The sequence below is a fragment of the Ambystoma mexicanum genome, chromosome 5p (assembly GCF_040938575.1).
Source record: "Ambystoma mexicanum isolate Mex_15411 chromosome 5p, UKY_AmexF1_1, whole genome shotgun sequence".
Lineage (NCBI taxonomy): Eukaryota > Metazoa > Chordata > Amphibia > Caudata > Ambystomatidae > Ambystoma > Ambystoma mexicanum.
The window spans coordinates 544,741,541-544,756,628 of NC_090930.1; the positions used below are offsets into that span (position 1 = coordinate 544,741,541).

At 48.4% G+C, this 15,088-nt stretch overlaps 1 protein-coding gene across 1 annotated transcript in view; it reads right to left on the minus strand.

Annotated features, from left to right (window-relative positions):
* Positions 1–15,088, minus strand: part of UTP14A (UTP14A small subunit processome component) — a 684,761-nt gene that overhangs the window by 519,546 nt on the left and 150,127 nt on the right. The window contains exon 6 of the mRNA XM_069612971.1: positions 9,172–9,327. Coding sequence (XP_069469072.1) covers positions 9,172–9,327 — 156 coding nt within the window. The remainder of the gene's footprint in view (positions 1–9,171; positions 9,328–15,088) is intronic.

Below are 15,088 nucleotides of genomic sequence, written 5' to 3' on the forward strand. Positions count from 1 at the left end.
TAGGAAAAATAAACCACTGCCAACAGTCATTAACTGTAGAAACGGTAACATAAAAATGTTACATGAGAAGGTAGACAAAGGGGATACTAAGTAACCCCTCCAGCACTCTATGTAAGATATTGTGTGCTGGGGCTACAAAGAGAAAAAGGTAAGTCAAGTCAATTTCACTTCACTACTCTTGGCAACAGTAGTTTATCCAAGAGAAGGTATTTAAACCTTTGAGAAATCCAAAGGACTTCTCTGTGACACTAGACTCCAAAACCAAAAGAAACACATAGTCCAAATCAGATAAAAACAGATGAGAGTGGGAAAAAGGTCTCACACTCTCCAGGATAAAAGTCCTGAAGTCCAGCAAAAGAGCTTGAGGTCTCCAAGGTAGAAGGGAATTAACACAGAAATGAGAATTCTCCCTAACACCACATCGCACTCTGAGGGTCAGGCGCTTCTCCAAGCAGACAGTGGGGGGTGGGGGGGGGGGCAGATCTCTCTCCGAGCCTGGGGCCTCCCTCTGGAGCAGCCTCCCTGCCTCGCTCAAACTTGAGCAGAACCATCTACGGTTCCGGAAGCAACTCAAGACCTTCCTTTTCGCTTCTGCTTTCTCTCTTTCTCTCCCTTGCTGATGTCCCAGACTGCTCCGCGCACTGGTCACCTGGCCACCCACTGAACTCTGGCCCAAGCTCCTGCATGTCCAGTTGCTCTCGCACTGCCTCCCGATTCCCGTAGCACTTAAGGGTCTGCATCTGCAACCTTACAGTCCCTTCTCTCTGCACTTGAGCCATCCACCGGCAGCACTTATTGAGTTACCTGCACTTCTCCCCTGTGAGAAACCAGAAAGTGTCTCCCTGGGTATTCCCCGGGGATCTGTCATCCAAGTGGCCAGGACACGGCCATCGCTTTTGGATCTAGTTCCTGGGGGTAGACCAGTGCGGGAGGATCACCTGGATGGGGTGGGGGGTCGTTGGGGAAGGGGAGTGGGACACAGACGGGTGAGAGCGGTATCCCCCTTCTATAAACACCTTTTCCTCATCCTACCACGTAGGATATTCCAATACATTGCCCGTGCCTTTTTCAACACAAGTACTTTTGCACAACACGAAAGACAACAGACTAACACCAGAGCCGTTTACCCGACATGTCCCAATACAAGGGGTCAGGCAAAGTCAGACAATTGATCAGAATCACACACCTGACGGCCCTTTCCCTTCCCCACAGGGATAAAAGGTGGTGCACGACAGCACACTGCGAGCAAGGCAGACCGCACAACGTGAGAGCCAACTCAGCACGGCAGTTCAAGAGGAGGAGAAAGATGGCGCAAGTCGAGAGGATACCAAGGGGAGAGGTAGCCTTGCCCTTATCGACAGAGACTCGTGAAGCCTCAAGAGAAGGAATCTTAAGACCGCCAACAATAGCCAGCGTGTGTTGCACCAGATGTAAATGGTGCCTGGGCGCCTTCTCCGCTAACAGCCAAGCCAGGGAGGGACGCATGGCCCAATGGTACCGGCCCTGACTCTACAGACAAGAAAGCAAAGCAGTTCATCGCAGCCGGTGAGTCGAGAAGAGAGCCGATAAAGAAACCGAACTGTGTTGAACAAAAGTAGCAAGCGACTAATTGAACTGAATAAACAAAGAACTGTTGATAAAGGAAAAGAGGAAAGTCAGTATAGCGGAATCAAACACCACACGTGGGTGTTCTCTCGAGACACTCTAGGCGATTACCCTGCTATTTGAACTACAGTAACCAGACGGCCTTAGTAAAAGGCCTTCCATTTCCCCCTTCTTGTCACGCCTAGAAACATTTGTGTACTGGCGCGTTATAAATGACTTATCATATAAAGTATCACCATCAAACATCCCCGCTCCCCCAACTGTGAAACCTGCCCTTACCCATCCCACACCAGAACTGGCAACAATGTCTTGCAGGCTCCATATGGCCATTAGCAACTTGGAACAACAAATGTATACTCTCGAGCATGTCAGAAATGTGTGAGAAGAAAATAGAGGCAGTGTAGAAATGCTGATCAGTAACTATACCCTGCCCCTTCTCTCCCCTACAGTGTGCCTGGATGACGGGAGTCGATCGGCTTCGAAGATTTATTTTCCAAGACAGTAGTTTGTTCAATGCCGAGTGTTGGTTGCAAACAATGAGACGGAAAGGTATTGAATGTTCAAATTATTCTCCAGTGAAGACATTGATGTGTGAAGGATCACAGGTCCCTGTACGATAGGGATAGTGTGACAGGAACACCCCGTCAACACCCCTTTTTTGAATCTGAAAGAGCAAGATGTAATACTCTGAGCCAACCAGTAGACCGTGCTTATGCAAAGCATATGAATCTGAGCAGATTCACAAGCTTCACCAATATACATGCAAATATAACCACTATTTGTGTATTTTGATGGTTTTATGTATAATATATATATTTAAAGAAGAACAAGTTACTTACCATATCTGGTAACGTTCTTTCGATGGGATGTTCCTCCAACGTATTTCACATCTATGACAAGTAATGTCCACAGCTGTGCTGCTTCGAAAATTTCTTGGCAGAGGGCTTCCGGCGTCTATGGCATCGATCTGTTGTCCCTCGAGGGCCTCCGTCGAGGGTCAACGTCACCGATGTTATATATAGGATGCACGGCGCCCGTAGCCTCAGTTGTCGTTTTATCCCAGAACGTGTGGCACCTATCTCCTGCCAGTATGACTACAGACAGCCTTGCGGAAACGTAAGCTGCAATCGGGAAATTCAGTAGAGGGGCAGGCTGGGAGGGCGATGCGGAATACGTCAGAGGAACATCCCATCGAAAGAACGTTACCAGATATGGTAAGTAACTTGTTCTTTGAGGGGATTGAGTCCTCCGACGTAATCCACATCTATGACAGACTCCCAAAGCAGTACCAATTTATGGAGGTGGGAAAAGAACTTACAATTTTAGAATTTTAGAATGCCCTATCAAATGGCTGAACAGAGGACTGCGTTACCAAAGGCCAAATCCTGCCCATGGATGGAGTCCAAGGAATAGTGTCTCACAAAAGTATGGACAGTGGCCCATGTGGCTGCTTCAGAAATATTGCGAATAGGAACGCCCCTCTGTAGCGCAGTGGAGGCAGCCACACCCCTAGTAGAGTGAGCCCGTAAGCCTACTGCAGGGTCTTTTCCCGCCAAACGGTAACACTCCGAGATTGTTATAATGATCCATCTGGTCAAGGTCTGCTTGTAAACAGCCTGACCCAAGCGCCTTCCAGCATAACCAACAAAGAGTTGATCGTCCACTATGACCCGGGACATCCGTGAGAGATAGAAACTCAAAGCTCTCCTAGGATCCAACCTATGGAGCCTCTCCTCTTCCTTACCAGGATGTGGAGGAGGATAAACGCCAGAAGAATCACCTTCTGGCTCAAATGGAATTCTGCCATAACCTTTGGAAGAAAAGAAGGACGCACCCGCAGGACAACCCTGTTCTTATGGAAAACAGCAAAGGGTGGCTTGATGGAAAGTGCCTGCAACTCACTCACTCTGCGTGCGGAAGTAACCGCAACTAAAAGTTTTGAAGGACAACAGTCGCAACTGACAAGAATGTAAGGGCTGAAACGGAGCTCTCATTAGGATATTTAAAACCAAATTCAAATCCCATCCCTGAACCTGGAAAGGAGACGGTGGAAACACATTAGTTAGCCCTTTTAGAAACTGAGAAATCAAAGGAATCTTAAAATAAGAACATTCCTCAGACGAGCGCTTAAATATGGACAGTGCCGCCAGGTAACCCTTAATGGTACCCACTTGGCAAGCCCTTGTAGGCTAAAGAAAGCAAAAAAGACAAAACCAAAAGGAATGGAACATTGGAAAGGATCCACATTCTATACCCTGCACCCGTCTTTCTCCAACGGCAACGGTACAGGGATTTCGTTGAAGGCCTTCTGGCCGAAAGCAACACCTCCATCACGTCTTCGGGGAGGTCCCAATCCTTATACCTCAACCTTTCAGATACCAAGCATGAAGGCTGAGAGACTCGACCTCTGGATGGAGAACCCAACCCCCCCGCCTATGAGAGCAGATCGTCTCGGTAGGGAAGACGGCGTGGAGGGGAGATGGACTTGTCTAGAAGGTCCTGGTACCACGCTCTCCTGGCCCATGCCGGAGCAATGAGGATCATTCGGGAACCGAACCTCCGCAACACTTGCGGAATGACGGGGACTGGAGGAAACGCGTACAGCAGTGGGAAGGACAACTCCACTACGAACGCGTCCCCTAAGGCTCCTCTTCGGGGAAATACCGGCAAGCAGAATCTCTCGCACTTCCGGTTGACACTGGTGGCTAAGAGATCCACTTGTGGGGTTCCCCAAAGGGCAAAGATCTCCAAAAAGAACTTCCTGAGCCAGCTCCGACTCGTGAGATACCATGCTTTGCCTGCTCAGAGCATCCGCCGGCACGTTTTCGTCTCTGGCCAGATGAACTGCCGAGATCGAAATTTCCTTCTGGATTGCCCAGAACCAGAGCTGCATCGCCTCCCTGCACAAGAGGAGTGACCCTGCCCTCCCCTTTTTGTTGAGGTAGTACATAGCCACTGTATTGTCCGTCATAATCAGGACATACTTACCACCGCGCAGACGGCAGAAAAGCCTTCAGGGCTAGCCTGATGGCCCTCAGCTCTAACAGATTGATGTGGATTCTGGACTCCCACGGAGACCAACGTTTGCTGGCCGTCAACTCGTTGGCATGAGCGCCCCAACCTGTGAGGGATGCGTCCGTCACGATCGTCACCTCTGGCCATGGTTGCCAAAATGGTGCTCCCTTCATCAGATTGCCTTCGTCGGCCCACCATTGAACATCCTAGGCGACCGAGGTCGGAATCTGAACGGGATCCGACATCCTGCCGGAGAACTGCGACCACTGCATCTTGAGAGCCCACTGCAGGGATCTCATCCGCAGCCTGGCCTCTGGCACCAGGAAAATGCAGAATGCCATGAGACCGAGCAACCTCAAGAACTCGAACGCCGGGAGACTCTGGGCACATTGAAACTTGTCCACTATCTGCAGAATGTGATGAGCCTTCATCTGGGGAGGCGAACACTGCCCCAGGGATGTGTCGAGCACTGCTCCGATGTACTGGAGCCACTGGGTAGGTGTCAAATGAGACTTCTTTAAATTGGAGGGAGAAGCCCAGCTTGTGAAGGGAGTGACAGGTGACGGACAGATGATCCAGGGCTTGCTCGGGAGAGCGTGCCCTGATCAATAAATCGTCCAGGTAGGGGTAGTCGTGAATCCCCCCCTTTCCCGAGATACGCTGCCACCACCACCATCAGCTTGGTGAAGACCCTCAGGGTTGAGGTCAATCTGAACGGCAGGAGCCGAAACTGAAAATGCGAGTCTCCAACCACGAACCTCAGGTACTTCCGGTGCTTGGGATGAATCGTCACATGAAAGTAAGCATCCTTGAGGTCTAGAGACACCAACCAATCCTGAAGTTGAAGGGCCTGGAGGACTTGAGAAAGAGAGTTACCATCTTGAACTTGTCCTTCCTGAGGAGCTTGTTCAACCAACGCAAGTCCATGATGGGTCTCAATCCCCTTCTTTTTTTGGGGTAAAAAAAAAAAAGGGGAATACTATCCCTTGTTCCTCTCCGCTACAGGCACCAGTTCTATGGTGTATTTTTCCAGCAGGGATAGGATTTCCTGCGCAAGGAGAGGATCCAGACGCTTCAAAGAGAGCTTCCCTGGTAGATTGTCGTGAGGCCTCTGCCATAAAGGAAGACAGTAGCCATGGGCTATTATCTCCAAAACCCACACATCTGAAGTAATGGCCTGCCATTCTCTAAGATATTGCGTAAGTCTGCCCCCAACCGGCAAACCATGTGACATGGCCTCATGACTGAGCTGGAGCGGCTGCGGCAGTGCCTGAGGGCAAAGAGGAAACTGCCCGAGAGGCTTTGGCACCACGAGTACCTTGCTTTCCACCCGTGTACTCCTATGGTGGACCCTTTGACTGGCAGCTCCTCTCGATCTACCAAAGGAAGAGTAGTACTGAAAGGAACCTCCCCTCCATTGCTGTCCCCTAGGATGAAAAGGCAGAGGTTGACGTACTGCAGCGCTCAAAGACTTTGCTGCAGCTTTGGAGGTCTGCAACCTCTCAAGGCTCTCGTCAGCCTTGCTGCCAAACAGACGAACACCATCAAAGGTCATGTTCAGAAGACGGGATTGCACATCAGGAGCAAACTCCGACGTCCGCAACCACGCAAACCTGCGTATCACGGTGCTCGCAGCTATGGACTGGCTGACACAATCTGCCTTGTCCAAACCCGACTGAAGGGATTCGCACGTGGCATCCTTGCCGTCTTGCACGAGGGCTAGAAAACCATCCCTTTCTTCCCCTTCGGGAATATGCTCAACCGCCAAAGACGCACAGTTACACAGAGTGTGTGTAAATCTCGCTAAGGTACAAGTGGAGTTGGTCGACTTCAACGCCATACCCCCAGCCGAAAATACCTTCCTCGCCCAACCATCAAAGTGCTTATCGTCCCTATCAGGAGGGATGGTAGGTACGCAGCCTGCTTCGAGGAGGCCGTAGCAGCCTGCACCACCAAACCCTCCGGAGTCGGGTGCATTGATAAGTAACAGGGGTCACTACTGGATGGGCGGTATTTCTTCGGAAGCAACGTATTAACTGCTGGTAGACTCTCCGGAGCCATGTGAAACGGCAACACCGGGTCAGTGGGCAGACCTTGATCCAGGATGTCCGTCAAATCATCCTGAGTAAAATCAACAGGTGGAGCAGACCACCCCAAGTATTCTGTCACACTTGAGGAATCTGCATGCGTCCCAGGCTCAGGTCGGCCAAACTCCAACTGCGGAGACGTGTCAAGGCCACTAGCGTCATGCAATGACTGACGGGAGTTCGTCCATCTGACTATGCCCAGACAAAAGATCATCAGGGACATCAGGAGGCACAGGCATTTCCTCATCAGACAGTTCTTCAACCTCTGAAATATCCTGTAAAGGTTGGAAAGACTCCAATCTAGGAGGAGGAACAGAATAGGGCTCAATAACAGGCCTCACAGACTTACTGAGAGCCTTCCTCTGAGGTTCCACAGCCCTCAGGGGCACCCCTGGCAAATCCTCCACAAACGCCATTGAGGGAATCTGCGTCGACGTCGACCGAGGCGACGTCGACAACTTCGAGGCCGGCGCCTCGAGAACGTCCTCCACCGGACAACGCCAATTGCGTCGACGCCTTCTTGGAAGGCTTCACAGGTTGACGGTCTCGATGGCGTCGGGGACTGGGACCTGGACCTGGCACGGTTATGGCGATCGCCCTTGCCCCGATTGGGACTTCGACGGCTCCCGATGATCGCACCTATCTCCCGAGCCCAAAGGCGTGCGAGTGGTGGTGGACCGAGGCCGTTCCTTGCCGGGTTCTTTCGAAGGGACAGACGGAACTGTGCCTTGCGACAGAAAAATCGCTAACATCTGCTGGCGGAATGAATCAGATTCGGCCGGCGACGAAGACTTGGTGGGGCAAGTCAACCGTCTGGCAGAGTCCTCCTCCGACGAGGAAGGTGACGGGTGACAGCGCTTCCTAGAATGCCTCGACGATGCAGAGGAATAGCGGGAACCACTCCTAGACCGAGACCCCCTGGATTTTCCGCTGACGCGGAAAGTCACCCCTCGAGTCATCGGTCGAAAGTCTAGCAGACTTCGATATATGGGGCTTAGACACCCTACCTACCTTCAATTTCCCCTTTCGTTCCCGCAAGGCCTTGGACGTCGGGGACTGGAAATCCTCGCAGTCGTCGGTGGCGTGGCTTTCGCCGAGGCACCAAAGGCAGATGTCGTGCGGGTCCGTGATGGACATCTTCGAACCGCAGTCCCGACATTTTTTAAAGCCCGACTTCAGGGTAGTAGAAGAGGATGAAGACATCGTTCACGAAGAAAGAATCGAGTGCGCCGAGATTCCGAAGCAAACACGTTTGCGGAAAAAGCGAACATTTTCCAAAGCAGCCCAGCTGTGGACATTACCCGTTATAGATGTGGAATACGTCGGAGGACACAATCCCCTCGAAAATATGTATTTTAACAAATATATGTAGATCATAGTTTTTATTATTATTTATTATAGGTATTGTGTGCGTCTCTTGCACATAACATATGTATGTGTTATGTACTGGTTATATATGGGATTTAAAAAAAACAAATGTACATTTTTGAAACCTTGAGAAAAACTTTGCAACTTCATGAACATTGCAAAGTCACAGATCCAGCAGAATTAAATATTGAGCAACTCTAATATATAACTGGTGGCAAAAACAAGGCCTCTTTTTTTATGTCCCATGGGTCTCAACGGTTCAACAAACCTGGACAAGCAGATCATTTGGCAACTGTCTTCCCACCATATTCTGGTACAGGTATAACTGGTATATGACCAAAGTCCAGTCCTAGAATATGTGAAGAAAGTGCCTGAGAGTGGCAGTAAAAAAAAAAAACAAACAAACACATGGTCTTCTCAACAATATTTTTTACGGCAATGTCATTACTGGGCACCCCTGGCAACCATACATATTTTTCCTGTTACCCCATAAGTCACCTCTTTCCCCAAAGTCTTAAAATGTAACCTATGAGCCGTTACCCTCTAAAATAAGCTTGCCACGTTTACTGCGTTAATTACTTTTTGCTCGACAATTTATGTTCCAATTCTCCTCCATTGTACAAATCTAAATTAATTATGCTCCCTTCATACAACTTGTGGCGTAAATTATTAATGATTTTGTGGCAGACTATGAATTGTTGTCCGTAAATCCTTCTGCTTTGGGAGATGTGGCCTCTCCACCTAGACACAATCCCCAGGCAAGGTCTGCTTTTTCAGCCACATATACCGCTCTGTTGGCACCGCTATATTACAGTAGCCTTATAAATAGTTATATATAGTGCACCTGACATCAAAAACAAAAAGACTTTTGAAGCTGTTGAAATGCACACAACTTCCCTGTGTCAGTGTTTACACTAAAATGCATCTCACCAGTTGGATAAAGTGCCACATGAGAACAACCGCTCTGATCCCGTAAAGTGCAGCATTTCCAATGCCAGCAATCTTGCTGTATTCTTTTTTTCTTCAAACACCTGAAAAATAGCACCAAGGCAAAACATAGCAATGGGCTGCCCCACTTCATGTCCACTGAACTCACCTTCCATTTGCTAATAACTTCTTCAATGGGCTTGGCTGACGGACCTTCCTGATTTAAAGGGAACACCAACTGGTCTGCCTTCCTGTTCTGTAGAACAACACGATCCCATTTGGTAATGTCTTTGGATGTCTTTTCGTAAGCCACCTCCCTTTGTATCTGCAAAAGAACGAGAAAACAGACTTTAAAAAAAATATATATATATATCTCCATCTCTCCATTGACAAACACATGTCAATGGATGAAGCTAATCTATATGCTTCAAATTCTTCCAAGCCATTAAAAAAGGATAAAGGGTTCTCCGACTAGTGCCCTGCCTCTTTAAATTAGGGGCCATCATCACCTTATTAAGGACGTTTTTATACCACCCACTGTTGATGCTAGAACCACTAACCACAGGGGGAAGGCTGACACACCCGACAAGGAAGGGAAGCCAAACCTCTCTTAAGGTAGGTGACATGGACAGAGGGATAAGGTTAAATTCTCAGGTAGGGGTAGTAGGCTGACACAAAAAAGTACAATTAGTCCACACACACACACACACACATCTTTAGAAAATACACCACACTGATATACTAAAAGATATAATCTTTAGTTAAGTAACACATATACAACTATCAGGTAAAATAAGTACTCATAAGAAATGCGCAGCATTTAAACATATCCAGCATCTCTCTTTATCCCAACGTTTCTATGTAGGCCCTCTAACAGATGTGAACACCCAACATAAAATAACAAGGGGGTCGGGGGTAAGATCAGGGTCATAAAACCTACCAAGCAGGTAAATCCCCTATGGGTCTGCACTGTACTGAACAAACTCCTAAAGACACAACGCAGTCCTATTATATGTGGTAGGCCCTAGACCTGATGCTCTGCACCTTACAGATATGGTATGGTCTGTGATTAAAAGGGAAAGACACTACTGTGACAGGGGTCAGTAGTCTGACCATGTCAAGAAAGGATGGAGACCCTTTTCAGCCGATGGTTGGAGGACTACCAGCGTCGAAACTAAAGGCAGTCTTACCCCAGAGGTAGAAGGTGACAGTGGGAAGAGCCCAGGTCCTGTTGCCTCTTTAAGTGCCTGTATTTGTTTGTTTAGGCAGTATCACTCTTGATCAACCCATACTGCTGAACTGGATACAAATGTTGGCCAGTCTCTCATATAATTTCAGAAAACCATATCAGAAGTCCTGCAGGATCACCAGCGACAAGATGGCCCATCAGAGCGGTTTCCTGTCAGCTTATCTCTAACAGCACCGGAAAGAGAGGGAACCATAGTGAGACGTGGCTGCAACAATAAGTGTCAATACGGATTACTATGCACCCACCAAAATGCAGATCTGCCGCATAGAGGCTCCCTGCCACGAAGTTGAACATTATTCAGTGCGAGATGCCATTGACATCAGTCGGTTTGTAACGAGGGGTGGGGGGGAGGGAGGTGGAGGGGTGAGCAGGCAAGATTGTCCCAGGGAACCAGTTGTTAAAGGCTAATGGGAGAAGGAGGGTGAGGATAAAGCCAGTGACAGGAAACAGGAAGTGTGGGTGTTAGAGAGAATTCTCTCTTTAGGCTAAATTTCCTAACCTAGTGAGTCCCCCAGCAGCTTTGCTGGATTTCTGGAGTTTGTTTTTTCCTCCTGCCAAGAGTGAGACTCTTTTTCTCCCACTCTTGGACATGATTTATGTTGTTCCTTTGACTGGTAATGTGTTTTATGGGCTATGGGGTCCTTTACTCCATAGGGTCTCATGTGTTTTTACTATGTGTGTTACACAGCACCCTCTGTGCAGTAACACAGGGGTGTCATAGTGACACCCCACCATAGACTCCATACCCTGGGACTGACTACTGTCTCCCAGGGCATGTAAAGTCACCATTGGCTTTACTAGTCCCAAATTATTAACAGAAACCAGTACAAACCATCATATTGTGGACGTACAGGTCGGGGCAATTCGATTGCCCCGGGGTCTGTTAGTCGAGGGGGCACGTCTCCGTCCCCCCTGATCGAGTTTTGGCTGGTGGCAGTGGAAACTACTTGTTATATTCGACCGCAAATATTTTCCTATGGGATTTTCCCATTGTTCGAGGCTACCAACTTTAATTATTTAATTCTCATAGCCTCGAACATACCGCCGGTTTATTTAATTAATATTAATTCGCTGGTTGGTATTTTTTGCCAAGACTCGATTCTAAAATGGCGTTTGTGTTCTCTTCTGTGACTCCAACCCAAGTCGAGCCCTTTGTTCCACTTTTTGGCGGGCTTCTCCACAGAAGCCACCAAAAGTGGTGCCACTCTGTCTGGGTACCACAGGGGGTGTGGGAGGGGGTTTAGGCACCTGGACTGAGTTACCTTGGTAACTCAAGTCGCACTCTTGTGTGATTGGCCCAAGTGGTGAGCCGGCCGGCTCACCACTTAGCATGTTTGATTGACAGCTAGGCTGAGTGAATGGAGGTATGCTGCATAAAAGCAGGGCTTTGGGGACTGGAACTTCAGAAGTCGCCACAGGACCCGAGAATCCGATGAGGGAGAAGCTGAGCCGACCTACCACGATGACACCACCGGTGGAGCCCTGCGGAACCGACTCACCACTTCCCGACGACAGAGAAGATCTCCCGGCTGGAGAGGCTTCTGCCCCTGACTGGTGGGCACAACCAGTTTTACCTTCTTTCTTCGCACCCCAGACCGGTTTATGGTTGAACTGCCCGTGCCAAGCACCCCGGCAGCCGGATAGCCACTCACCACTGAACCGCGAATCAACGGACCGCTCCTTGTACCGGAGAAACTCTGCGGCTGGTTTCTTCCCTGGCAGTGCAACAGACTACTGTCTTCCTCCACGACGAGATCCTCTCTTCCCCCGGACGAAGCACCGACTTGCATCCGCTGCCAGGAACAACTGCCCCCGCTGGAGTGTTGTCACCACTTTAAGGTACCGTGTCTGCCAGGCCTCCCTTTCTAAAGATTGCTACAAGGTAATAATAACCCCTTAACCTTCTGGACTGGGCTGGCCTTCTTGACCCTCTAACTGGTCCCTTTCTTTGGTCCAACTCCTTTTTGAACCATTACAAGACTTTTGTGCACTGCAACCGTGTGACCTTGGACACATTTCGTTTCGATCCTCTTAAAGCGGATCCGGCCTACTGACTCTGAATTCACGGTTTTACTTTGCCTCCCTCTCTTGTTATGTTCTTGTAAAAGTGTTGGGATCTGTTTCAATTTGTTCTCTGCTTTTCTCTCCCTTTTTAAAACGAACTATTAGAGTGCCATCTACGTTAAGCGTTCACCGCTGTCTGAAAATAAGTGGGGCTTTACTTAAGACTGGTCTAATATTCTTTTAAGGGAGTGTATATCTTTTAGTGACCGTGTTTTTTAATTGCTTACTATTAGTGCCTGTGTGTTTTTCTAGATGTGGTTTTTAATAAATAATTATATCTCTTGTACACCAAGCCCTGGTCAGTGTTTACTTGTTCTATTGTGTTCTCTTGACCTATTGTGAATACTCTGTATACTGCCCAACTCTTCTTGAGGGAAGTCTGACTGCTCAGCCACTGCTACCAAGTGGGTTTACTGCCAAACACCTGTAGTCTTAAATCTTTTGCAGTGGTCCCAGCGGGAACTGCACAGGTTTCTGCCTAACAGTGGGCTGTTCAGGTAAGTTCAGAAGAGGAGGAGGAGGAAGTGTCAGACAAAGAGACCAAAAGTAGGAAGGACTAAGGGAAGGAGTGTGGAGGTGGTTTGCAGAGAAGGTGTGGCATTGGTTGGTGAGAGAAACTGGTACTGTGATGTGATTGTGCATGTAAGGGTTTCTCAACTGAGAAGAGCAAAGCATAAGACACTCAGTTAAGTACCCCAAGTCAGAACAGTACCTTTGGTTAGAAGAATAGCGGTCCAGCTGGCTTCTGTCTGGTTGCAGTGATGCAGATCCTCGGTTCCTGGGCCTCAATCGTGGGGACACTAGGGGGGATGTCTGGGGACTCCTGAAGCAGCAATTTGGAAGTCGGCAGCAGCTACAGGCTTTTTTTGGATCAGCGGCACTTTGCGGTTTCAGCGCTCGGTAAAAAACACTGACGTGGATCTTGGATAACGGTTGGGCTTCCTTCACTCCACGAGTCCTGCATTCTTGAGGGGACTCTAGCTCTGGTCGTCCTGCTTCTGGAGTGTCTTGGGGAGACTCCTGGAGCTTCTGGCCGGATCAAAGATGCTGCACTCTAATATGGATTTCTCGAACCTTGGCACTTGGTTTCAGCAGCAGCAAAGAGGTACAGCCAGTCGGAGAAGATGGTCCAGTGGAGTTCGTCTCGGGGTTAGTTGGTCCACTAACCCAAGGGAAGAAGTAGTCCCTTTCAGGAGCTTCTCTTGTCGATTAGAAAAAGGAGTTTCAGCACAGCAGCAGGGCTTCACCATGCAATTCAAAGGTCCATGAGGATGCAGCAAGCTTCATTCACAGTTTCTTCGTCGGATTGTTCTTCCCAGTGGTCGACGGGCACCTCCCTCACTTCCTGCCCCTGCCAGACACTATGGAGCCAGAGGCGGGCTTCACTCTTGAATCCCACCAAAGAGAAAACGAACAAAGGGAGCAACCCTGGTTTGGAGCACAGAGCAAATCTCAAGAAGGACCTTTCCAACAAGAAATGGCAAAAAAAGAAGACGGGCCCATTTTGACAAAATGGGCATCCATGGGTGTCTCACTGCAGCTGCAATTGCAGCCCGCCGTAAAAACACACAATGGTAGTAAAAGGTAAACCACTGCCACCTGCCATTAATTGTAGAAAGGGTTAACATAACATTTTAACATGAGAAACTAGACAAAGGGGATACTTCATAACCCCTCCAGCACCCTATGGTAAGATAGTGTGTGCAGGGTCTAGAAAGTTACAAAATGTACGTAAAGTCAATTTCACTTCACTGCTCTTGGAAACAGTAGTTTCACCAAGAGAAAGTATTTAAACCTTTGGGAAATGTAAGACTTCCCTGTGCTACTGCACTGAAGGTGCTGTGCGTCACAATGCAAAGATGATGCCTATGGAGTTTGTCAGACTCCAAAGTCAAAAGAAACAGTCTAAATTACAGAAAAAAATACATGAGAGATAAAAAGTCCTAAAGTCCAATAAAAAAGAGCCGGGGGTCTCTAAGGGAGAGAGGTATTCACACATTTCTGAGAATTGTCCCTAACATTTGTCCCCCCCAGACTAAGGGACAGGAGGATTTAATCCACTCCTGGATGAATCTCCTTACTGCAGTCGGTCATACTTTCTGGAGAGACCATCAGCATTTTGGTGATTACAACCTGACCTGTGTTCTACGGTGAAATCAAACCCCTGAAGGCTGATTGACCATCTTAACAATTTAGGATTCTCCACCTTCATCTGCATTAACCATCTCAAGGGTTGGTGGTCTGTTTAAATTACAAAAGTGGATCCATACAAAGACCACACAATGGCAAAACATCCACGTTCTATGGTTGCCCATCTTGTTTCTCGGTCCTTCACTTTCCTACTGATGAAGCAGATTGGGTGTTCCCTGCCTTTCCGATGCAGCCGACTCAGAACTGCACCTATCCCTGTATTGGAAGCATCTGTTTGTACAATGAAGGATTGGTTATAGTCAGGAGCTTTCAAAACTGGAACTCGGGAAAGGGCTTTCTTAAATAATTCAAATGCCTTGGTGTACTCCTCATTCCACCTGACCTTCTTGGAGAATTTGGGCGAGGAGATCACATTCAAGGGAGAAGCTATGGTCCCATAGTTCTCAATTAAGTTCCTATAGCAACCAGTGAGACCTAAGAAGGCTCTCACTTTGGTTTGAGTAGTAGGGGTGGCCCAGTCTTGCACAGCTTGTACTTTGCTAGGCAATGGCTTTATTTCATCTCCTCCTACCTCATGTCCAAGGTAAACCACTTGACTTCGACCAATTTGACATTTGCTTGC